Source organism: Sus scrofa, chromosome 1, assembly GCF_000003025.6.
Source record: "Sus scrofa isolate TJ Tabasco breed Duroc chromosome 1, Sscrofa11.1, whole genome shotgun sequence".
Taxonomy (NCBI): domain Eukaryota; kingdom Metazoa; phylum Chordata; class Mammalia; order Artiodactyla; family Suidae; genus Sus; species Sus scrofa.
This window is the reverse complement of record NC_010443.5, coordinates 126,361,004-126,388,003: the sequence shown is the minus strand read 5'-3', so window position 1 is coordinate 126,388,003 and position 27,000 is coordinate 126,361,004. Positions and strand designations below refer to the sequence as shown.

The 27,000-nt window shown below is 41.7% G+C and overlaps 1 protein-coding gene across 1 annotated transcript; it reads right to left on the bottom strand.

The window, feature by feature from the left end:
- Positions 9,299-26,036, bottom strand: GATM (glycine amidinotransferase). Its single transcript, NM_001128442.1, is given in 9 exon segments — positions 9,299-10,279; positions 13,020-13,136; positions 13,585-13,648; positions 15,298-15,462; positions 15,602-15,739; positions 16,713-16,903; positions 17,920-18,115; positions 24,176-24,394; positions 25,901-26,036. Coding segments are annotated over 9 exon segments (1,272 nt in total). The 5' UTR covers positions 25,970-26,036; the 3' UTR covers positions 9,299-10,166.

The following is a 27,000-nucleotide window of genomic DNA, read 5'->3' as shown; positions in this document are numbered from 1 at the left end:
CTATTACCTCTTCAAATATTTTTTCTGGCCCTTTCTTTCTTTCTTCTCTTTCTGGCACCCCTATAATACAGATGTTGGTGTGTTTAACATTGTCCCAGAGTTTTCTTAGACTGTCTTCATTTCTTTTCAATCTTTTTTCTCTTTTCTATTCCACATCAGTATTTTCCACTAATCTGTCCTCCACCTCGCTTATTTGTTCTTCTGCCTCCTGTATTCAGCTGTTGGTTGCTTCTAATGAATTTTTAAATTTCAGTTATTGAATTTTACATCTCTGCTTGCTTAATCCTTAAATTTTGTATTTCTTTTCTCATTGTTTCTTTTAATGTATCAATCTTTGCCTCCAGTTTATTTCTAGTATCTTTTTTTTTTTTTTTTTTTTTTTTGTCTTTTTAGAGCCACACCTGAGGCATGTGGAGTTTCCCAGGCTAGGGGTCGAATTGGAGCTGTAGCTGCTGGCCTACACCACAGCCACAGCAACATAGGATCCAAGCCTCATCTGTGCCCTACACCATAGCTCACAGCAACATCAGATACTTAACCCACTGAGCAAGGCCAGGGATCAAACCTGTGTCTTCATGGATGCTAATCAGATTTGTTTCCACTGAGCCATGATGGGAACTCCTATTTCCAGTATCTTGAATCATCTTCACTGTCATCAGTCCAAAGTCTTTTTCATGGAGGTTGGTAAACTCCAGATCACTTAACTCTTTTCCTGGTGTTTTTCTCTTGCTCCCTTATCTGAGTCATAATCCTTTACCTTTTCATTTTGTATAGATCTTTGGTGTGATGCCTTTTTTTCAGACAGTAGAATTGTAGCCTTTTGCCTCTGATGTCCACCCCCCTTGTGGCTGAGGTTGGTACTGGGGCTTGCTGTAGGCTTCCTGATGGGAGGGACTGGTGCCTCCCCACTGGTAGGTGGAGCTGATTCTTATCCCTCTGGTGGGAGGGCTCTGTCTCTGGGTGAGATCAGATGCAGCTGGGTGCCTGGGGGATCTTTAGGCAGCCTGCGTGCTGATGGAAGGGGCTGTGCTTCCACCTGGATTATTGTTTGGCCTGGGGCTTCTCAGCACAGATGCGTAGGGCCAGACTTTTCCAAAATGGCCACCTCTAAAGGAACACATGCTGATGATTACTCCAGACTCTTTTGCCTCTAGTATCCTTCCCCCACAAGGAGCCATGATCATCCCCTGTTTTCCCAGGAGATCCTCCAAGAACTGCAGTCAGGTTCAGATTCCTATGGAGTCTCTGCTTTGCCCTGGGACCCAGTGCACATGAAAGGGCTGTGTGCACCTTTCAAGAATGGGGTCTCTGTTTCCCCCAGTCCCTTGGAGCTCCTGTGCACAAGCCCCACTGGCCTTCAATGCCAAATGCTGCAGGGGCTCCTCCTCCCAATGCCAGATTCTCAGGCATGGTGACCTGACATGGGTCTCAGAACTCTCACTCCCATAGGTGAGTCTCTGTGATACAGTTATTTTCCAGTCTGTGGGCTTCCCACCGGTGGGTGTGGGTTTGCTTATATTGTGTAATCATGCCTCCTACTCTCTTGATGTGGCCTCCTCTTTGTCTTCTGGAGTAGGATATCTTTTTTTATAGTTGTCAGTCTATTTGATTGAAGGTTATTCAGCAGTTGGTTGTAATTTTGTTGCTTTTATATAAGAAAGTGAGCTCCAATCCTTCTACTCTACCATCTTAATCCCATCTTCTTACTAGTTTTTTTAATGTAATGTTTTATTTCTATAGGTCATACATGGGATTACCAGATGACCTAGCAATACCAATCTGGTATGGCTGGGTCCACATGAAAACTTGCACACAAATGTTCATAGCAGCATTATTCATAATTGCCAAGAAAGTGGAAATGACCTACATAGTCACCAATAGATGAATGGACAAAAAAAAAAAAATATATATATATATATATATATGGAATATCCAGAGTTCCTGTTGTGACTCAGCAGGTTAAGAACCCACCTAGTGTCCAGGAGGATGTGAGTTTGATCCCTGGCCTGGCTCAGTGGGTTAAGGATCTGGTGTTGGCACAAGCTGCAGCTTAGGTCACAGATGTGGCTCAGATATGGCGTTGTTGTGGCTGTGGTGTACCCCCATAGCAGCAGCTCCGGTTCCACCCCTAGCCTGGGAACTTCCATATGCCTCAAGTGCGGTCTGAAAAAGAAAAAAGAAAGAAAGAATAGTTTGTTTATCCATAAAAAATGACATGCTTTAAAAAAATGAAGTGCTACGAGGTACAAGTGGATGAAACTGGAAAACTGTTTGCTCACTGAAAGAAGCTCATCACAAAAGACCGCCTATTGTATGATTCCATTTATATAACCTTTCCAGAATAGGCAAATCTGTAGAGACATTAAATAGATTAGTAATGGCCTGGGGCTTGGAAGAGAAATGAAGAGTGACTACTAATGATTAAGGGGCTTCCTTGTGAGAGGGGACTTTATAATCCATTGTCTGATCAGCTCATATCTGGAATCCCTGTAGATATGTTTCTGTTGGATGTTTTGCCAAAGGGGTCTTTTCTCCTCATTCATATGTCTATCTCTGGTTTATGCGGGGTTTTGTATGTAAAATTTTATTTTGACAAATAATTTGAAGCCTAGTTAGATGTTATTATTTCTTCAAAGAAGAATTTGAATTGCTTTTTCTTTGGGCACCTGGGAGTGCCGGCAATCAAGTGTCACTTGAATCCAGTTCCAGGCTAGAGGTTTTCTGAGCTACTCAGATGATTTGAAGCTGGGGTGCAGACAGTGCAAGTGTTGGTTCCCTTCCACTTCACCTAATTCCTAGCTGCAGCAGGGTTGTGCCCAGCCATGTGGCTGCCTAGAGCAAAAGAAACATCAGTAATACTGATCCTGTCTGTATTTTCCAATTTGATATTTTGTTCATCATGGATTTTTTCCATTAATATTCATTAATAACACTCTATTAAAGTAATACTTATCTGGATTACGAAGGTTTTTCGTTTCTCTAAATTTTCTGTTCAAAGTGAGAATTTTACTTCCTTCACTTTACTCCCAGCCTTGGGATTTTTACATCCTGGGAGTTTGAAGGGACGAAGGTGTGGGTTCCCTCTCCTATCCCACAATTTCCTATAAAATCTCAAAAAGATTTTGGGGGAAATTCCCTCAATTTCTTCCCTTACCATGCTATTTAGAATTAACTGTCTGGAAACTAACACATGATTAGGGACTGAAATGGATTAAACATAAACATTTATCTTCACTTCCCCCTGAATGTGGCCTAAAACGATAGTAGTGGGATAGCAAGGTAATTTTAAAGTCCCACAAGGACTAAGAGCAGGGAAAGGAGAGAGCAGCAGGTGAGAACTGCCATGCGTTTTTGGAAGACAAGACAATGATGGAGAAGTGTGTCTAACCCAGACAGCAGGGTACAGGAAGCAGAGCCCCTCACCACACAGAATGCCGCAGAAAATGTGTTGTTCCCACTATCAGTCACCAGGGGGTGGCAACAACAGTTTGCATTCACATGTTAATGGCCCATTGTACACATTTACCTACATCACCTCATGAATATTTCATCTCTCCCATGTATTGTCGCAATCTGGTCGGGTAGACTCTAGATCTAATACAACTGGACAGTGTTCTAATATGATGTGTGGATGATATTATGATTATCTCAAAATCTGAGGATCAAGCTAAAAGAGACCTCACCAAGGTCATAAATCATGTAACTGATTAGGAATGATTAACCCCTCCCCCATCCTGCACAGACTGAAATTTGGTGGGGGGGGTGCATTCTGCAGACAACTAAAAATGAATTGTGGCTTCCTACCTCTCAGGTTATAGGGACTCATCACCTAGTGGGGCTGCTTGGCTTTTGGAAAAATCATATTCCACGCTTAGGAATACTGTTAGTTTCAATTTATAAAATTACCCAGGAAAAGGCTATATTTAATTAGGGATCTGAAGAGCAACAAGGCTTCTTAGACCTGCATAAGACTGTGGACCAAATTATCCCATTAGGACCTTATGAGCCTAATAATGAAATAAAATTAGAAGTGTTAGCCACCTGTACTCATGCCAACTGGAGTTTCTGGCAAAAACCCATAGCTTCTGCTCAGTGGTGACCTGCACTTCTGAAGTAGAAAAGTACCAAATGCTACTCTCTAATATACTCCCTTTGAAGACAGTGTATAGGCTTGTTATCAAGCAGTTATGAAACAGCTCCAATAACAGGAGGATCAGATTAGAGTAAAACCCCAAATATATGGGTATGTTAGAAAAGCATTCCAACAAGGACAGTGCCCAAAGAAGTTCCATCCTAAAATGCATTTGGTGCATATGGGAACATCTTGGGAGTTTCCATGGGAAGAACTCACTGTAATATAAGCAGGTAAGACATCTCTCTTCCCCAAGGACTGAATATAGAGTCTCCTGAAGTGGATTAGCCAGCTGTTATTTGGCCCCTGCTGAGCCTCAAACTCATAATCAAAATTTACCTATTTGAGGAAAGGCAGAATTTTCAGTTCCTCTGGGGAAGTAGTCCCAGGAGAAAAGGTCCGTCATAGAGCTGGCAGGGAGATTACATTGTTCCTTTACCTATGGTTTGAGAACCTAGATATTGGCCTTAAAGGTTTGACTTTACATATCCATGGCTGAAATCAGTGTTACTAATTCTATCGAAGAACTGCAACAACAGCAAACACATATATGACCTGTGAGGGGTTCGTGTGTGTGTGTGTGTGTGTGTGTGTGTCTTTCTTGTTTGGCACTCCTAGTTATATTTCATCAGATCAGATCAAGACACTCAATTAACTGCCTATATTTATTTATTTTTGTCTTTTTCCTTTTCTAGGGCCGCTCCAGCGGCATATGGAGATTCCCAGGCTAGGGGTCTAATCGGAGCTGTAGCTGCCGGCCTACGTCAGAGCCACAGCAACGCAGGATCCGAGCCACATCTGCAACCTACACCACAGCTCAGGGCAATGCCGGATCCTTAACCCTTTGAGCAAGGCCAGGGATCGAACCGGCCACCTCATGGTTCCTAGTTGGATTCATTAACCACTGAGCCACGATGGGAACTCCTCAATTAACTGCCTATAAATACAGTGACATAATGAGCAAAGAAACATCACGTTCAGTAGGTTTATCATATTACTTGTCACTCTCAAAGTGATAGAAAATTGTAATAAATAATTAAAACATCTGCTTTTAAAAATGAGGAGGTGGGCAGTCAGTTCCCATTGAGGCTCAGTGGTAAACCCGACTAGTATCCATGAGGATGTGTGTTTGATCCTTGGCCTCACTCAATGGGTTAAGGATCTGGCATTGCCCTGAGTTCTGGTGTAGGTTGCAGACACAGCTTGGATCCCGCATTGCTGTTGTTATGGTGTAGGCCGGCAGTTACAGCTCAACCCCTAGCCTGGGAACTTCCATATGCTGTGGGTGCAGCCCTTAAAAAAAAATAATGAGAGGGGGAGTTCCTGTTGTGGCACAGTGGGTTAAGAATATTACTGCAGTGGCTGGGGTTGCTGCTGAGGTGTGGGTTTGATCCCTGGCCTGGCACAGTGGGTTAAAGGATCTGGCGTTGCCAAAGCTGTGGTGTAGGTCACAGTTGTGCTTGGATTCAGTCCCTGGCCCAGGAGCTTCCATATGCTAAGGGTGCAGCCATAAAAAATAAAATAAAAATGAGAGGGGAGATCTTGGGGCGTAGATGCTTAAGGATCTGGCATTGTCATTGCAGTAGCTTATGTTGGTGCTGTGGCACAGGTTCGATCCCTGACCTGGGAACTTCCACATGCTATAGGCACAGCCAAAAATTAAAATAAAATAAAATAAAATAAAATAAAATTAAAAATAATAAAAATGAGGGGTAGCAAGTGATTGAAAGACTGTTCCACAAACTTACAGCACGGTGTCTTATAATTTAACATGAGAGGTATTAAAGGCAGATCTCTATTTGATAACTGGATAAAACTAATTTTGTAGAAGCTAATAAAACTTATGATAATACTGATATTGACAATCAAATATATTGGAAGATTGAACTAAGGCCCTTTAGGGTATTATCCCTTTGGAAGGGAACTGGCATGAAGAAAATTTTGACCTGACAATGGTAGGTGACTGAACAATGGTAGGTATGTATCCCTCAGAGATACATATCATAAAATACAGATGGCTGTAGGACAGGTAGACAGACAAATTGTAAAGTTAGTTCAAAAATATAAGAGAGTTTATGTTGGAATTTTTGGGTGGGTCCCATTCATACTAGCTCCTCACAAGTTATTACAAATGTGTGGAATCTGCATGTATGTTTTGATTGTCCACTCAATTATATGATATTGTTGGGCAAGTAACAGCTCTCAAACTAAGAGTGATCATTTTGTCCTAAAAAGGTCTTGACCGTGGATGAGAGAGATAGACTGTGCCCTGAGGGTTTATTCCTGCAGGTCTGAAATTGGCCTCAGCTCTTTTATTAAAATAAGAAATGTACCCACCGGACACTGACCTCTGGTCCAGGCATAAAGTCTACTGATTATTAGTGCTGCTTTTTAACCATGGGGCAAGCTGTTGATGTTGTCTGTTGATAACAGTGAAGTCGATGATTTGCACCTCCTCTCGGACACCCAGAGGGTTCTGTCATTGGAGATAGTTACATAACAAGTATATGCCCACATGACCAACAGGGGCTGGGAAATCCTGGTTGAGATTCTCTCTGGGCTCCTTGCTTCTGAGATGGTTCATGCCCACACTGGTGTTTCCAGATCTGAGAGAGTGTCTTGACAGTGCTTACAGAGGGGCTGACAAATGCAGCTCGGGCTTGGCTGCCCCGAACTCTTTGCTGTGGACAGGGTTTGGCAGTGATGCATATTTTTACTTTAATGCTATTGCTATATTGTGTCTTTTTCTTGCAATAACCTATAGATTTATAAGCATTGTCATTTAAGTTCTCTGATTCTTTAGCAATCAAACTTTATTTGACTGTTACTATTAGGGCACTAAGTGATGGGAACCTGAGTGTTTTTCATATTATTCTAATTTCTCCAAAAAAAGATGCTTTGCGTCCAAAAAGTTGACCAAAATAATCTGAAGTAGTATGTTTTTACATTCTTCTGAACCTTAGGGTGGTGTTCCTATGTAGTTACAAGTTAACACACTGTGGCGGTCAGATCCATGAACTTTATTTTTTAAAATTTTTTTATTATAGGTCATTTACAGTGTTCTGTCAATTTCTGCTGTACAGCAAAGTGGCCCATACACACCCACACATATATACATACATGTGCATTCTTTTTCTCATATTCCATCATCATAAACTTTATTTTTAAAAGGCTATTCCTGCAAGGAATACCTTGCTTTTTACTAGGAACTAGATCTGCCCTACAATGGCAATGTTAGATAATTTTATTTAAGTTCATTTTTTTTTTTCATACTGTGGGTTCGTCCTAATACACATAGCTGTTTCCTCTAGATAATGAGTTACAAACGGTTTGATGTTCCCTAGGAAGAGTGGTGATCCACAGTTGTTGGCATGTGATCTGGAACCCTGGGATCTACAGCAGCAAACAGTGAGCCCACTGCCTGCTACAGATCCCGGAGAAGCCACTGGGCTGCAGGAGTGGTGGGTGATGACAATAAAAGAAAGCTGGTAGCAACTGTGGTAGGGACCAGGCTCCTTCTGTTTTCCTCCCCAACTTTGAAAAGAGAGGACTCCCACAGACAGTGCCAGAGGCGCTAAAAGTAGAGACTTTATTAAATCATTCAGTTGAGTACCTTTGCACAAATAATCATCTTATTTCATAACCATGCAAAAGGCCAATGGAAGAGATGAGGTGAGACGAGGAAGAGGGAAGGGTGCAAGATGGTATGGCCAACTGAGTCGGCTGTGATATTGTGTTGAGTCTGTGATGCCTTTGCACATCCAGAGACAGCTGGGAATAGGACTTGGGGCTCAGCATCAGGCCTAGCCTAGAAGGTCCAGCCATCAGGCCCCCCTCACACATGGCCCCTGGCAGTGACTGGTGGATGTCCAGAGATGAGATCACTCAGGAGGACCCAGGAGTGGAGGAGAGGCCTGAGGACAGGACCCTGAGAACATCTGCCCTTAATGTAGGAAGAGGATGATCCAGTGGAGAAGCTTGAAAATCAGGAAGAAGTAATGGGAGAAAGTGGCACCTCAGAAACACCAAAGAGGACCGATATTCCAGGGAGTGGTCAGGAAGGTCTGGATAGTATCCACTGGAAATGACACCTGAGAGGTCAGGCCAGGGATATCAGTAGTACCTAGCAAGAGATTGAGGAGTAAACAGAAGGTGATAAAGTGGGAACAGTAGATGTACTCATGCTGGCAGTTTAGCACTAAAGCATAATGAAGTTGCCAGAGGAAAAGTTTTTTCTTTCACGGGCTGGAGTTAGAAGAAAGATGGTAATTGACATATCATGTTTCTGCAAGAGGAGGAAAAGATTAGAACAAAGGACATTTGTGTGGATTGGCCCTGGTCAGAAGGCTCACCTCTTTTTCTGCAGCGGTGAGAGAAATGCCTCTTTGTAGAGGGGTTGAGAAGTAAAGGTGAGTGATATGGGAGGAAGACCTGACATTTCTCTTTAGAAGCTTAGCTATTAGAGGCAAGGAGAGAAAGAACTGAACCAGAGTATGCAAATGCAGGTAAACTTCTATGGCACTGGAGCAGAAAAGCTGAGGGAACTGACACCTGATGGCCTCTGTTTTCTCTGTGAAAAATGAAACAATATGATCAGATAAGAGCAGGTAGCCACTGAGGAGAATGTGGAGGGGTGTGTAATAGATCATTAAATAGTATTTAGACCTGAGAATATATACCCTAATCGTGCAGCAGTTCACATGATTGTATAAGTTTAAGTCTGAGTGTAGAACTGACAGGTGAGTTTCTGTGGGGGATGAAGAAAGATACCAGGATACAAAAGGCTTGGTCAAAGCCCATGACCATTCAAAGAACATTCCCTTCTCACCACCCCCCAACCCTGCCTCCCACTTTTTTTCTTTTCTGGGGCCTAGGATTAGTTCCTTATGTTCAGAAGATACTCAGGTACTGTTGAATGATTGAATTAATAAATAAAATCTGACTTTGTTAAACATTTCTGAATATAAGCATTTTAGTTTAAGTTTTTATGTACTGAGGGTGAACATATTGATTAATTCAAAGCATTAAAACTCTCTCCCAAGAGCTGCATTCCTACAGTTAACTTATGCTTAAAATAGACTGACACCAAACTCTAATAAAATCTATTCTGTAACACAAAAGTTTATTAGAATAAAAATACACGTACAGTATCCAACATTCAAATTATTTCACATCGCATGTAGGTTTTACCTCCATTAGTTTTTTTTTAATGCTTTTAAAGTTCTGTGCTTTAAATAACTTGCACATCTGTAAACAAATCTTAGATGACCAAAGATGCAATGTATCTATTAGATACTGAACATCAAAATTTAGGAGTGGGAACTGATGGTTATATCCTATTGCACTAAATATTTCTGGAAAATTTTGGATGTAGAAGAAAAAAGATTAAAATCAATCACTTGAAATGAGGTAAGTTATATGAAGAGGTTTTTAGTAGCAAATATCACCAGTGTTGAGATGAGAGTATTAAAAACATTCATGAAAAAATTCACTTAAATGTTTGCATAGTCTAGGTTATTTTTTAAAACAAAAAATTTAAAATGACCAAAAATTTTAATTAGAAAAAGAAACTATTATCTGGTTCTACTTAAGATCTCTGTACATCTTAAGTCTTTTATTTAGAAAAAAGAAGTGATACAAACATTCACAAGTCTAGCAAAAAGGAAAAAAAAAGATTAGGATCAACATCTCAAGCTGCCTTTTGGAAAGAAAATTAAAAATAGAGGTAGATGGTTAAATACATTAGTGGCCAAGTTACTTAAATGAGTACTTTTTGTTTTGGTTGACATTCACCAGATTTTTATGCTTGAAGCCAAACGGTAAAAAATTTAGGAGTAGAGAGTAAGATCTAGTACAAGTTATCTTCCTTTTATCCAAGAAAAGTGATAAAAATAAACCAGACTTAAAACCCCTATTAAAGATATGATTGTTTAAAGCACTAAAGTTCATGCATGTTTTAAAGCAGGAGAATGAACCTTATCCCTAAGCTTCCTAAGTTTATTTGAGGCTGAGCCCCAAGCCCCCACAGGCCCAGTCAGTCAAAGTAGGACTGCAGGGTGCCTCGGCGCCGGACGTCGCAGGTCCAGCAGTGGAAGCCTCCTCCCAGAGAATTGGCGTTACGAATGCTAATCTTGATGGTACTGATACCTGCATGGAAAGAGAGACACGGCCAGTCAGATGGACTCACATGAAGACTCTCCTATAGAAGTAAGCCTAAGTGGGTAGGAATCTGGTGGTTCTCACCCTTCAGTCCACCGCAACACAGGACTGTCTTTCCATTGTATTTTCACCAATTAGGTTTCATCTCAGCTATTCCCCACTGCTACTATAACACCTTCACCAGAAAGTTGGCAGAGACTTTAAAGTCTATATTCTTCTATTGACTATTCACAAGTCAGCATGGTTGCATGAGCAGATGGATCTGCCAAATGTTCAAATCTGATCGAAGCAGTAAAATTTCAGGGTCTTTCAGATTATGCTGTAACTACTTTGTCAGACTGTTTCTAATTTTACCATGTCAATTTACTAAGAAAGGTATAATTTAGCCAACCTGAAAAGTTGACTTTACCTACTCACATATAAGCAGAGTTTATCTGGCACAATTAACTTGACCAAGCCACCTTAAGGAAAAAAATGGAACAGCGCTTGTATTTTAAAATCTAGGTTGTATGGTCAGATAGGTATCAAAGGTACTCAGGCAACTGGTTTAATCCAGCACCATTTGTATTAACATGGTTATGATGTGCATGGGCCAACCATTGGTATTTAGGAAGAATCTGTTGTGTTTGTCATAATGGGGTTTTAGGTGTGTGTGTGTTTGTGTGTGTGTGTGTGTGTGTGTGTTTTCTTTTTAGGACCACACCCATAGAATATGGAGGTTCCCAGGTCAAATCAGAACTACAGCTGCTGACCTACTCTGCAGCCACAGCAACATAGGATCCAAGCCACATCTTCTCATGGCAATGCCAGATCCTTAACCCACGGAGTGAGCCCAGGGACTGAACCTGCATTCTTATGGACACTAACTGGATTCGATCCTGCTGCACCACAACGGTAACGTCCCACAATGGGGTTTTAGAATCAAAATCTGTACAGCAGAAATTGGCACAACATTATAAATCAACTATACTTTAATGAAAAAAAAAAGAAATAAAAACAAAATCTATTCTCTTCTCTCCAGGAATTCATTATTTTGAGGGGAAAGCTAAGCTGCAGAGTTGTTAAAGGGTCCACTGGTATCGTCAGAAAGGCAGCATGAGTCATCCAGAAAGCCTTTCCTGAGAAAGTAAGACTCAGCAGGGCTTTGAATAGTAAAAAATAGAGTTTGGACACAGGTTAAGGAGTGGGCTTTTCTTTTTTCTTTTTCTTCTTGGCTATGCCTGAGGCATGTCTAAATTCCCAGGCCAAGGACTGAACTCGAGCCACAGCAGTGATCCAAGTCACTGCAGTGACAACACTGGATCTTTAACCCATTGCACCACAAAAGAACTCCAGGGGCGGGCTTTTATTTTATTTGTTTTTTGTTTATATATATATATATATATTTATTATTATTATTTTTTGCTTTTTGCTTTTTGCTTTGGGCCACACCTGTGACATATGGAGCTTCCCAAGCTAGGGGTTGAATTGGAGCTATAGCTACTGGCCTGCGCCAGAGCCACAGCAATGCAGGATCCGAGCTGTGACTGCAACATCAGATCCTTAACCCACTAAGCGAGGCCAGGGATCAAACCTGCAACCTCATGGTTCCTGGTCAGATTCGTTTTCCCTGCTCTACAAGGGGAACTCCCCCGGGGGGTGGGCTTTTGAACATGAGCATATTTTTCCTGATATTTGAAAGACATATCTATCTTAGTCAGATGGCTAGAGCCATGTTAACACTTAACTGGAGAGAATTCATTTTGCTTTAACAGGTTCCCTGGGTCCAAAAAGACTTTATTAAAAATAAAATTATAAATCAAATATTTAGTACTTAATAATATGTTAAGCTGAGAAATAATAAAATCTTAATGGACAAGGAAAACTGAACGCAGCAATTGGGTTACTGAACAAAAGCCAAAAAAAAAAAAAATGGCATAGCATTGGGAATAAAATCATTAAATTGGCCTCAGTCTAAAACTATATAGGCTAATCCTTTTAGGCTGACACTACATTGAGGAGGGATATTTCAAAGGGGCAAACAATATCTTCTGGGTAGCATACCTGAAATACAAGACATACATCTAAACATGACTTGACCTCAACAAGTGTACTGCTTGACTTTATCCGACACTTAGGATATGTCAAGGAAAATGATAAAGATACTTCTGTATCCTAAAAACAGCTGTATGAAAAGTCTTTCTTCCCATACTTCTCAGTTGAGAATAACTAGTCTAAATTTTGACTATCAGGATAAACAAACTTCCACCCCAGTAATAACCAGTTCTGCTTTTTAGTTCAAAGCTAAATTATGTACTGATTGTAATTTCTACTGTATTTTATTACTTTGTTCACTGTGCTTTTCACATATAAAAGTCACTTTTGTATCTGAAACGTTGTATGTCCTTTAAAATATGAAATGACAAAGGATCCATACATTTCTTATTTGGGGAAGGATTGAATCATCTGTGTTCATTCACAAAGGGGTAGTTGTCTACACATGGGTACCAGGTTAGATAAGTCACAGAATACTGATAAACTTATTGCTAAGGGGGTGTCTGAGGAGCCTGGCTGCATCTCCAACCTTCTGAGGTTATGACTGTTGAAAATAAATATACTGTCCCTCTACAAAATAATAACTTGGTACTTCTTAAAGGAACAGAAATTGAATTGGATAAATCATACATCAGACCTAGCATGTCATTTAATATTGTCATATGTGGCAGAGTGTTTCACTTATAGTACATACCCAGCTTTTCAAACATCTTTTGGATCGGGACCTCGTTGGCATCCACCATAACACGCTTTTCGTCCAGCATTAAGACATTCATGGAAAGCCACTTGGACGACATCCACAGTGGGTGATCTAAAAATAGCATCAACTGTTAAATCATGTCTGCTCTCATTTTTATTTAAAACAAGGATTCAGAAGTGAAGAATATTCCAGTGACAGTTCAGTTCTTTCAATAGTGCGCTTTCCATGTGAGACTTTACTCTTAAGACTGTTTATAAATAAGACAATCTATACTCATTACACACTTGGATCTCATCCTGTTTTCTTTAAAAAACCAGATTTTGCCTTCTCTGATGTTGTTTTATACTGACTTTTCCTGTCTTTTCACTCCCATTTTCTATGGAAGGAGAGGTGTGAATACAGGTCCAGGCTTGTTCTCATACCCCTTGTCCCAAGCACCAGTTTACTCCTTCCTGGGGAAACCCTCTAACTGCTAACATGCAGGCTGCTGTCTACAGGTGAAAGACTCTTGGCACTGAGGTAATCATTTTAGGCTACGAGTATATAAAAGTAAACATACCATCTGGGATAACTGGTATTGGAGGAGTAACTATGGTCCATCCTGCTTTCTTGAAAAGATCAATCTGCAAGAGCAAAAAAACAAAACAAAACAAAAAAAACCCCAAATCCCAAGAGGCTTAAACCTATAGAAACTCTTGTCATTTGCAGTCTCTGACAGCCGGTATGATTAATCATTCTTTTTGAGCAGCTGGCTTCTCAACTATCAAAATTAAAATCTAAAACACTGGGATGATGTTTGTCTGAATTACAATTAAAATGTTCACAGAATCCTTAGAATGCCAGATTAAAGTTAAAAAGTAACAGGAATGTTAAAGCTTTTAAAAATATTCTGGCGAGGAGTTCCCTTCGTGGCTCAGCGGTTAATGAATTCAACTAGGATCCATGAGGGTGTGGGTTTGATTCCGGGCCTCACTCAGTGGGTTAAGGATCTGGTGTTGCCATGAGCCATGGTGTAGGTAGCAGACAAGGCTCAGATCCCGAGTTGCTGTGGCTGTGCTGTAGGCCGGCAGCTGTAGCTCCGATCAGACCCCTAGCCTGGGAACCTCCACATGGCATGGGTGCAGCCCAAAAAGACAAAGGACAAAAAAAAAGAAAATAAATAAAAACAAAAATAAACCAACGGGACCTAACCAAACTTATAAATTTTGCACAGCAAAGGAAACCATAAAAAGAATAAGACAACCTATGGAATGGGAGAAAATAATTGCAAATGATACAACTGACAAGGGTACAGCCCTAAAAAGCAAAAGCAAAATATATATGTATTTTTTTCTTGCAGTTTCCACAGATTTCAGAGATTTTAAAATACCAAAGACACTAAGGAAAATGAAAATGTTTCCTGTTTAGTTATAAGAAAACAAAACCATGACTACATCAAACCCATAGTCCATCTACTTCATCGTCAATCACTTTGCATCTGTGACTGGAGTATAAAGGCACATGGTAGGCATATACTCCCAAAGCACCAGAACTGTCCTTAGAGACCTGTGATAACCCAGCCATCCCTGGGTTCACAAACTTTACTTAGTAGATCCCTGAATTATATTTAAAAGAAATGAAAGTCATATTGGTCACTAGATCTAAATATATGGAATAGAAATGAACAGTAATAGAGTAAAATTGTGATTTTTGCAATGGTGTACTGCAGCCTAGCAAAGAACACAAAATCACTCACCGCCCAACTGGAAGTAGGGGGCAGCGGGCAGAAGGAGGAGGCTGCAGGGGGAACAGACCTGCTGGGGGGCAGCGGCTCTGTTTCTCCCTGCAGGGTGGGGCTGGCCAAAGGGGCCCTGACCCACTGGAGAGGGAAGAAGACACCCACTACTCAGTGGTGTTCCCCCAGATAGGCAGAGATCATCTTGTTTGCAATTCAGCTGCTGAGGAAGCTTGGCTGCAAGTTATGAGATACTACCACTCTGTTTGATAAAAACACACACATACACACAAACTTGAGGCTCTGACAGCAACAAGCAGCCAAAGTCAAAGTCTGCTGACATATGCTAATTATCACGGCTACTGTGGATATTTCTGAGTATTGGACATCTGGTAGTAATATAACATCAGCAATCCAATGTTTGACCATAATCATGTTGAGCACTGCTGAACTGTCACTTAGAACCGTTAAGAGTCATGGAAGTGTTTAAAATAAAAGTGGCAATACCTTCCATTGCCAGACTCTATTGCTTTTCCAGAATCCTAAGGACTGCCCTACCTGGTGACAGGGTCGGTCAGGGTTGGAAAGTACAAGACCAGGCCCAATGATATTGAAGGTGGCATCAATGTGCATTGGATTGGGGTCTTTAAAGGAGATGATGTGCACTCGGTAGTCAGGAGCGAGATGCTTACGCATCCATTCAATGCCCATGTAGTTTGTAACCTGAAAATAAAAGGAAGATGTAACTGGATTAAAATTTGGTTTTATGTTTAGATAACTAAAAATAGGATGAAAATATTTTAATTTGGAAATTTAAAATATAATAATAAAGTGAGAAATTTCCGAAGCGGGCTTTATCAACCTGGCTTCTCTGTGCAAAGATATCTCTTCCAGCTCGAATGAAGTCAGCAGCATCAAAGCATGGCTCGAACTCAGTCGTCACAAATTTTCCCTGAGCAGCCAATTTGTGTCTGTCTTCTACAGAATAGATGGGGTAATCCTGATTGGGACAAGAACGAACACCCACAGTGCATTGGTTCATGAGGAAATGACTGCTACTGCCTTCAGTACTAAGAATATTAGGTCGACATCATCATTTCTCCAAACACTACTACCCTGTTGTAGGCTAACACATGCATGGAGAAGATGTAGGTCCATGCTAACCAAACTGAAATAAAGCAAACTGACAAGCAAAAGTTAAAAAGTAGGCACGACAGCAGGCCCCTGATACTTGGAAGTAAGGGGTCCAGAGGCAGTGCCGATTCTGAAAATATTCCATGTGCCATACGTTATTTTATACAGTTACCCACAGCACCGAAAGTCAGCAGGATGAAGGCATTCTGTTCTTCTAGAAAAGGAATTTGGTCCAGAGCCTAACTCACACCATAAAATGAAATCCCATCCACCCCCTCCCAAATTTGACAGGGAGTGGTGGAACAGATTCATTACTGACTTCTGTCTTTAACCCCCTAGAAGAAATTTTGATTTTTTGATTCTTTCTATAAATAATCAAACAGTAAGTGACCTAATAAGGGACATATACTTCCTTTTCCTGTGAATATGGCTTGTATACCAGATTCTTTTTCTAGAAGAAGAGAATGGAGTTCAGCCTAGTGACTCTTCTGTCTCCATCAGTGAATGGCTGTGTGTTTTTAGGCAAGTTTTCCTCCCTGTAATGGAATGATGCTATTCCCTCAGGGGCTTGCTGTGAAGAATATACACAACTGAGGATGTAAATGAAGTGCTTTAGCTCAAGACCTGGAACAGGGTATGCGCCAATGAGTGTTAGCTCTTATTATTATTACTATTATCATCATGATATCATTTACTCTCATTTTCATCATGAAACAATCATGTTTTTAAAAGGCGATGTTCTCAGTTTCTGATGTACATAAACAAGGTATCCGAGAATCTCTATCTCAATTTCTCTATCAGAAAAATTACTAATTACTCACCTATAATTGGAGACTTACTTGGTCATAAAGCTCATCAGCCATTGTGGGCTTAGGAGCCGTTGTCCACTTGGCCCCACGGCGGAAGTAGTCTTTGATAATCGATCTGTATGCGCGGTACTCAAAGAATCGAGCGCGCCAGGCCATTGGAGCCTCGATAATCTCATTTCCCACAACGATCAGGATGTCTCGAGGCATCGCACCATATAAACCTGTCAGGCCACAAAGTGCCACAGCAACCTCAGTGATGCTAATTTCCAAGATAGCAGAGTCTATCTAATATGATCCCACTCTTTCGTTAAAAAAGAAAATAAAAATTTCAGAAAATGGAGTTCCCGGTGTGGCGCAACGGAAATGAATCTGATCAGAACCATGAGGTTGTGGGTTCGATCCCTGGTCTCGCTCAGTGGGTTAAGGATCTGGTGTTGCCATGAGCCATGGTGTAGGTCGCAGATGCAGCTCAGATCTGGCGTTGCCATGGCTCTGGCATAGGCCAGCAGCTGTAGCTTCCATTAGACCCCTAGCCTGGGAACCTCCACAGGACACGGGTGTGCCCCCTGCAAAAAAAAGCAAAAAAAAAAAAAATTCAGAAAACCCGTATTGTGTATGTATATAATTATATGCAAATGAAAAAATATTAAGTGGTACATAACTAGATTGTTAATATGAATTCTGTGTGGGGATGAAGCAAAGCAAAAAAAAGAAGAAAGAAAAAAAAGAAGCAATGAGGTGCCTGTTCAAAGAGATCTTGAACCAAGTTTTCACCTTTTTTAACTCCTAACAGAGTTTTTCAGAGAATTTCAGTCTCACAAGATAAAAATTGGTCCAAGGAGCACTTATACAAATGTAAATTAGAACACAGTGAACTCAGGCACAAGAACAGTCCTATAGCAATGTCGATTAAATATAAAATGGGAATGTTTCTGTTTCCCTTTTAACTTTTGTTGTTGAGAAAAATTAAATGGAATCCACTGTTCTTATATAAGGAAATGTCCATCAAGTTCAGAAAAACTGCTTCTTTCAAGATTCTAGATTTACAGTGGATTTTAGAACATGTACCTCTTAATCCTATCCAAAAGAACCAGGCTGTTCCTATGTAACCTTTAAAGTTTTGAAGGGTTATTAAAACAAAAGCAATCTCTGAGAAATTTTCAGAGTGTTCTCTTTATACTTTAGGAGAGAAATAAAAAGCAAGACACTAGCAGTTTAAGTATCCAACATCACTTACCCGTAGACTCAAAATCAGGAGTTTTATACTTCACTGACCAGTCAATGGGGTCAGGCCTCCTCACTGTCACGCCTTCCATTTTTAAAATATTGCACATTTCTTCAATTTCGGCAACAGCCTTTTTCAAATGATCTTTGGGAAAATAATGGCCCCCATACTTCTGGTAAAAAGGCCAGTACTTTTCATATGTGTTGGCCTAGAATCAGAAGAAAGTAAGTTAAATACTTATAGGAAAGAAATACAACTCTAGGTTCATAGGTGGTGAACAGTAATTTGTACTGTTTAGCAGAACTGAGACTGAGACTACATCTGACCCAGTGTTGATCCCCAGAACCAAGCATACTGACTCTCTGGGAAGATACTAACTATGGGTTGAATGACGATCTCTAAATTCTCTGGATGTTTGGGGACCCTTTTTTCCTTCTGTCTGAGATCTCATGTGCCTGAGATCTCATACACCTCCACTCGTAACATGTCACCCCTCACAAGGCCCTGAATGCTTCTTTTGGGCCAGTTTTTACATGCTTCAGAGGCAAAACAGGACATGGGTGCTGCTGTTAGTCTCAGTGAAATCAAATAGAACAAACAGAATAGCTTAAGTGAATAAAAGCACAGCCATACTAAGATTAAACCATGAGCTAGCCATGCCTTCTATAATTCTGCCTTAAAAACAGCACTTCAAGATACTCCTTAGGAAAATAGGACACTATTCCCTTAAAAGTTAGAGACATACCCTCAAACATGCTTTGTTCTCTTAAAAACCCATTACTATTTTCTCATTCAAAAGAATCACCACTTGGCAAAATTGTGCAGCAGCGCAAGTCTGCCCTTGGTGCTTCTTACGCTTTCCTACCAACATGTCTCACCCTACCACTGCTCTCCTCTCTAATCCATCTGAGCTCTCATATTGCCTCAAGTCCTTCTGCCATAAAGGAAGTGGTCTCATAAGCAAATGTACTAATTTTTAAGTAGCTGGAAAAAAGTTTAACATTTAGAAAGTGTCCAAGGGTTATATGCATTTTTTTTTTTTTCTTCTTGGCTATGCCCACAGCATGTGGAAGTTCCCTGGCCAAGGATCAAACCCGTACCACAGCAGCAACCCGAGCTGCTACAGTGACGATGCTGGACCTTTAACCCACTGCATCACAAGGTTGTCTTTTAAAATGCATATAGCCCGGAGTCCTTGGTGACACAGCAGGTTAAGGATCTGGCATTGTCACTGCAGCAGCTTGAGTTGCTACTGTGGTGAAGGTTTGATCTCTGGCCCCAGGAAACTCAGGCCAAAAAAAAAAAAAAAAAAAAAAAAAAAAAAAAGACAACTGAACAGAAAGCAGCTGAATGCTTTAAAAGGGTCAATTAGCTAAAAATCGCTACTGATTTAGGGTAGGTACAACAACTGTAAAATACTAGTTTTCAAAAGTATAAAAATCTAGAAGGATTCTTCATTCAGATTGTTTTGCACACAAAATTCTCAGTCAAATTAAAGAAATATGTTGGGAAATATAAGTGATGCGTACGGATATAATTTATCAAGAGAGAAGTTCCCATCGTGGCTCAGTGGAAGCGAATCTGACTAGGAACCATGAGGACACAGGTTTGATCCCCGGCCTCACTCAGTGGGTTAAGAATCCGGCATTGCCATGAGCTATGGTGTAGGTCACAGACGTGGCTCAGATTTGGTGTTGCTGTGGCTGTGGTGTAGGCTAACAGCTAAAGCTCCAATTCGACCCCTAGCCCGGGAACTCCCATATGCTGTGGGTGCAGCCCTAAAAAGACCAAAAAAAAAATCAAGAGAGAAAAGCAGAATTCCAAACAGAAGATCCAAAAGCTCAGAAAGAGTCTTGGACCTTCATCAAAAGATTGGCAAAGCAATCTACATTTATATATATATATATATATGAAAGCAATCTACATTTATATATATATATATATATATATATATATATGAAAAATGTTTACCTATATCATTGGTGACCAACCACTAGTCTTGATCATGTCTGATAAGGTGTCCATCACAAATAAGTTTCAGACAGTAGTGAGTGACATAAAGAAGGGGAAAATGGGTAATGAGATAGACTGTCTGGATGTCTAACTCTTTAATGTCAAAGATAGTGACTTTTCCAGATTTTCTGTCTCTACTTCTCCTTTCAGCTCAGCCTGATAAACATCAAGCAGACTGCCTCTCATTAGTTCAGTATCTACGTTCACATCAATTAGGCTGGAGCTGAGCCTGCTGGAGATGGAATAAGAATCTGAAAAACAGGTATTCAGCAAAAAGGAAGGATGCCAGTGAAGCTTTAAAACTGGCTGGCAAATTAAAGTCCATGGGCCAAATCTGGCCTGCTGCCTGTTTTTGTAAATAGTTTTATGGAAACACACTCATTTGTCTACATATTGTCTGAGGGGGTTTTGCACTGCAGTGGCAGAGTTGAGAGTGGAGTGGTTGTGACAGAGACCTATGGTCTGCAGAGCCTGAAACATTTATTATCTGGCCTTGTACAGAAAAAATTTGCCAACCCCTGTCTAAATGATCAGTGGGTTGCTTTAGTTTTGAGGATCAATAGGGAAACAATAAGCTCAATTCCTGGTCCATGGAAAATGTTATAGTATTAAAAATGTGAGTACTTGTGAAGATCAATCCACTCTTCTAAAAAACAGAATGAAATAAAAGCATTCTGCTGTTTTCCACTCCTAGGAAGTCCTGCAGCAGCAACCAGAGGATAATAATGACTCTTTATATTCCTCTCAGACACATCCTGGTACTACTCCTCCATTCACCACTTCCTCCTTCTCATGCCAGGCACATCTCTTACAGTCCACGAGGGGACAAGAAGCCTTTGAAAATTTAACACTGGGCTCCAACAGATACACAGCCACGCTGTCTCGCTGGACACAGTCCAAAATATCCCGTGTGACTATTTGTGCAGAGTGGAGCCTGCTTTACAAATATGAAGTAAACTTTCCTGGGAGAAAAAAGTTATTTGAACAAGTGTGAATGCTCTCATATAGGTCATACTCTGGCTAAGGTTGGACAAAGTCTAAGTGATCAGACCACACTACATTTTCCAAGAGATAGTTAGAAATTATTTACACTTCCTTTATGACCCTGTGAAATGAGTTAGCAATCATTTACCAAGTATCTTCAAGATTTAAAAAAAAAACTGTATTAAATGTTTAGCATGTGATGTTTTTAATAATGTCTTGCAGAGATGTGGCTGCATTCCTAGAAACTTGATAGTTTTTCAGAGCCTAAAATTCTTCAGGGTATGTTTGCCAAGTGAAATTTAAATACTGTCTTTGGAAGGTTAGGAAATCTCAACAGGAACTTATTATTTATCCAGCTGCAAACTTAAATTAACCCTGATCAACTTTGTCTCTTATATGGGAGGATGCGCTGGGATTGTGGGATGGAAATCCTATAAAATTGGATTGTGATGATCATTGTATAACTATAAATGTAATAAATTCATTGAGTAATAAAAAAAGTTAAAAAAAACTTTGGCTCTTATAAAAGGTCCTTTATCAAGGGCCTTATTAAGAAAAAAAGACAAAAGTAAAGCAAAAAGCTCATATTTGATGGAAAGCACTCACTGTTTTGCAGAATACAATGCCATATAGCTTTAAAAAATCGTATTGCCTGACCGCTGTTTCTCACTCGCATAAAATTTCTCAAGCACTTTTATCTTCCAACATATCTTATGCTCTAGTTGCCTATAAACAGTTTACTATTTTATTTTATCTTTCATTGGCCCCAAACCGATCAATAAATCTGTGCTATTTTTCTCCAACTTAAAGGTAAGACCTTGCCTTCTAGGGGCCATGTGTGTCTTAGACCTAATTTCCTCTCCTGCAACATCTAGTTTCGTCTGTGGCAAAGGCAGAAATAACTAAATGAATGAAAGCAATAGTGCTAATGCTACTATTATCTACAATCATTACACCCTCAGTGGACTTTTCTATGGAATTGGCAAACTGTATCCATACAATTGTAATGAGTTGTGGTTTCGTCCTTTGAAGTACTTGACATGTAACCTTTTACCTTTCTATTTAACCTCATTAAGTAGATAGCACACTTCTTAATATCTTTATTTTACTGAGGCCCAGAAATTTGTAGACTCAATGTCAAACCGCTGATTAACTGAGATTAGCTACTAAGCTTTTATCAGATACCTAATTCAATCTGAGTGATCTCCTGACTTTAGCCTGGCACATTTTCCACAAGTCCATGAAATGAAAAAAATCTGAAGTCATAAATCATGTGACAAAAAACTCAAAATAATGTCTTAGAATTCTGATTCCATAAGATCATGTGGTATAAAAGTTATTCTAAAGACAAATAGAAGGGTATAACTATTGCCTGAGTTTGAAATTTAATTTCACCCAATTAAAATGGTTAAGGAATGGGACTTTTTTCAAGAAAAAGCTTTAAAAAGGTCATGTCTTTTAAAAAATGTGGATAGTATGTATATTAATTTGTTCATGAAATCTCAAATATCAGAACCAAAAGTAGTTGCGAACAATTAGAAGTTGTTGCTTTTTCTGTTATCCTGTCTTTATGGTCTAAGTCTCATTTTCTTTGAGAAAACTTCCTAACTATACAGCATTTGGTCACTGCTTTCCGCTTAGCTCTCCTGGCACTTCAGTTCAACTGCCTTGCCAATTGATAGTCATAAGATACTTCGTATTAGTCTTCATTTCTACGTTTCTAGGTAAATAGCGTAAATAGCCTATCTTTCCAGATAAAAAGCAAATTCTTTTGTGCTAATAACTCTGCAGCCCAGATACAAGGTATGTAACACTTCTGATGATGATGACAGAGATGTAACAGAATTCAGTTCCTCAACCCACATTACAAATAAAAATATTAATATTCAGGAAGAATTTAAGCACACTGAAGATATATTTGTAACCCATTATTAATAGAAATGTAGGCTATGTCTGCAGTGTGGATGGAACCCTTACACAATATAAAACCTGATCACTAGCCTACAGAGGCTCTGGTCATAAAAATATTATAGCTAAAGAGCACTAAGAGTTTTTTTAAAAGGAAGTTTTTTTTAAAACGGCTATGGTGCCACAGGAACAGTGGTATCTCTGGAGTGCTGGGATGCAGGTTCGATCCCTGGCCCCGCCCAGTGGGTTAAGGATCTGGCATTGCCACAGCTGTGGTGTTGGTCACAACTGCGGCTCAGATCTGACCCTTGGCCCAGAAACTCCATACACCACAGGGCAGCCAAAAAAGAAAAAAAATAAGAAGAAAAGGAAGATATAACTTGTTGACAGGGAAATCCTGGAAGGCTTTGTGGGAGGTGCCTCTGGAAGTAGGCAGTAGGAAGAGGGGAAGGTTTAAATTGCAGACAAGAGGGGTGTGGGAAGGTAGGTGGGAGAGCCCTGGGTGGGAGCAAAGAACCAAGGCAGTCTGGTTTGGCTGTTTATGTGGTCATCTTATAAAGTCTGCTGAAAACTGGGTGAAATAGTAGAGGTGAGAGCCTAGTGAAATAGAGGGTTGCTAGGAGCAGACGAGTAACAACATTGAATTTTGTTTTAAGAAATCACTGGTTGTAGCTGGTGGTGGTATGGAGAGTTTAGCAAATAGGGGAGACTAGTTAGGAGTCAACTGCTATAGTGCAGGCAGTGGATGAGATCCTGACGTCAGGCAGTAGCAGAGGGATGGAGGCAAGGTTCATTTTGACAGGAGACTTGTTAGATCTCGGAGCATGGATGTGGAGGATGTGACTGAAGGAGAAATAAAAGATGATTCTTTGATGTTTTGGCTTGAATAAGTAGAAAGGCCAAAAACTGGAAAGAAGGACGAAGGGCCCAATTTAGCGGAGCAGTGCAGTTGAACTCAAATGTGTAACATTAGGGGTACAGTGGCAATATCCAGTGAAGAATTTAACATGTCCATCTGGACTAGAGTGGAATGGGAGGGGGCTGAAGCTGTGAGAATAAAAGGGAAATTCTATTCAACCCCCACCACATTACAGACAGTGAAGGAAGCTGTGAGGAGTAGTGAAAGAATGAATATCTCCAGAAAAGGTGGTCTCTCTGAACCTGAAGGAGGGAATAATCACTGGTGTAAGTAGTGTCAAATACTGCAGAGGTGCCAAGACAGCTCACTTAACATCACCAGCTGGATTTGGGTGGTTCTGAGTAAGCTAACATGAACGCAGTTACAGGGGAGAGTGAGAGCAGAAGCCAGACTGCAGATGGTGAGGAATCAACCCACTTCAGACACGTGAAAGACGTGCTTTACCTTCACCTCCACAGTGAATGGTGGGACACAGGCATTTTCAGCTCGACCCACTATCACTTCCTCTAAGGGGTCCCATTCGTTGTAAGAGGAGACAGGGCAGTCCTTGGGCAGAGGATCAGTGGCCTTGTCATCAGCTGCACATGAATTCCCGGAGGAAGCTGTAGCTGCCTGGGTGCTCTGGAAAGTTCGCTGCACCCATCCTGTTACAGTTCTTCCAAGCTTCCAAGAACAAAGAAAAGATTATTACGTATTCTTGTAAAGTACTTGGGCGCAGGGGAAGCAGAGTTGGGATGAAAACCCAGGATAACATTTCAATCTTTTAGGAGAATGTAAACCGAGGTGGTAGTGTATAAGTGGGTAGTGGGGTTATAGCAGATTTTTACCTTCCAATGTATTTATAAATTATCTTTTTATCTCTTGTGTCAACTGGTGGAGCTCTTTAAAACTCCTCAGAAGATTTTATCCCCAAAGACCATACACCCCCATTTATATCTCAAAATGGTTTTCTTCAATCAAACTTTAAGCAACTCTTCTGCATACATTGGGTCATCCTCTTCCCAGAAAACCACAGAAAGCAGCCCCCGACTCCCTGCCAAGTCCAGCTGGGGGAGGGAGCCTCCTTTCCCCTCAATATCAAAGGTTACCAGTATTAGGGTCCCCCTCCTTCCTCCCAATGAAAACATAGAACATTTGTAAAGGGCTTTTATCTCTCAGAACAATCAGCTTCAAACCAAAATTTTTTTCATCGCCGACACACGCTTCACATTCTTTGGCACTTGGATTATGCCAAGTTACAGAAGGTCCACAGTACCCCAGGCAAAATAAGAATTAACTAATCCAAGTACAAATTTAAAAGCCCTGGAAAGGAGATCTAAGAACTTCCGATAAGCCTTCTAAAAATGTAGGGCCTATAAACTCTAGAGTAAGGCGAGTCCCTCATGCACTGGGCAGACCTCAACATCCTCCTCACACCCCGCCCCCGCCATCTCTATCCTACCCTGTTAAAAGCCTTAAGGTGGCAGGAGGGGCGCGAGGGTAGAGACCAAAACCAGAGGGAGTGACAGCTGTTCTGAAACCAGTTGCGGAGGGGTGTGTGGGGGAGCCAAACTGCCCGGCTATTCCAGTCTCGGGAGCTAGGGAGGATCTGCAGGCGCCTGCTTACAAACCCGGGAAACGGAGGGCGGGACCAGGCAGAAATCTGGGTACAGACCGAGCTCGCTCCAACACCCCTCGTGACTCAGGACTCCATGTTACACTAGGAGTGGGCCTGCTCGCTCCTTCTCCGTCCCTGTCACCTACTTTGTCCCTTCTCCCGTCCATCCACCCTACACTCATGCCCAACTCTCTGCCCTCCCAGGGCAAGAGCCCCCTTAAAGCCAATCTTTCACTAAGAGGTGTTGCTTGTCGCCCCAACTCCCTCACTCAGGCTGGAAGCCCCGCGGAGCGAGCCGAGGTCCCACTAGGGAGGGCGGAGCCCCTTGCGCTGACTTCCACAACGGCCGGAGGTGCGCAGCGATCCGCTGTACCCACGGGGTGTGGCCCGACGCACGCCCCCTTCCCCAGGGACACCGCCACGCTCCCGGAATCACGCAAAAGCTCTTGAAACCAAGCTTCCAGGGGGACCCAGAAGGGACACTGTCGTGCAATGCTGCCAGGGGAAAGCGAGGGAAGGAGAGGGGAAGAGCGCGCGGCCGCCGGACGAGGAGGAGGCGGCAGCGCACGCACCCGTGACCCGATGTAGTGCAGCGCTTCGGCACCGCGGCTTCCACCGCGCAGACACCGCACCCGCAGCATCGCCCCACGCCCAGCTGATCCACGAGCCGATAGTGCCCAGCGCTCGGCAGCGTCTCCCTGTGCCTCCCGAGAGCGCGCCCGCAGCGGAGTGTCTGGGCGCGCGGCCCGCGGCCTTTTGTAGCATTACCCCGCCCCCTCCGCCCCCACCGCCCCCTCCGCCCCCACGCGTCCCATTGGCTGGCGGGAGCAGGTGGTGGGGCCGGCGGAAAGCAGGGCTGGGCGCGGGGCAGCCAGGAGTTGGAAACGGATGGGGCCGCGGGGGCGCGGGGTCATTTCCCTAGGGCTGGCCCTTCGTTGGTTGTCAGTCCGCCCGCTGGCTTCTGCCCCGCTCTCCCAGTCTGGCCCGGGGCGGCCAACCAAGGGCCCCAGTCTCAGGGACAGGGAGGACGACGCGACTTTTGACGAGTCAACATGATGATGTATACTTGTATTGTCTTAAATTTGTATTTATGGATTTAAATATGCAGAGCGTGAGTATGATCACACGTTTAAATTCATCTCTGTGCACTGACCCAGACCCATCATTTTGCATTGAAGGAAACCACCGCAAGTTTCGGGCAACACGGGGATGGAGCCCGGAGGGGACCAAGTCTGGAACTCAGTCATCCGTTCCCTGGAATGCTGCGCGGTCCACCCACTAGCCTGCTAGGTGTTCTTCGGCATACTTACCTTTTCAAATAGTCTTTGGCCATGTGCCCCTGGCTTGAGAAACTCAATCATGAAAATAGAGATAAATGCGGTCCGGAAATAAGGGAGGACTGCAGAGAGTTTTTTCCCTTCCATTTCATGTATTTAAATTTTTGTTTCAATTTGAGCAGGATACATTTGTTAGAAAAATAGTAACTTAACAGTGCGCAGTTTTAATTGCTACAGATTTGTGCAAAACCAGAGAGCTCAGTTTAATGTTTAAATTGCTAGCGGGAGAAGGGACAGAGAGATTTGAGTATTTCACTTCCTACGAAATATGTAATTATTTTTAACAGGCTGTTTTTTAAATTGTGGTATCTCGTGCTTGTTTTCCACTTCACTGA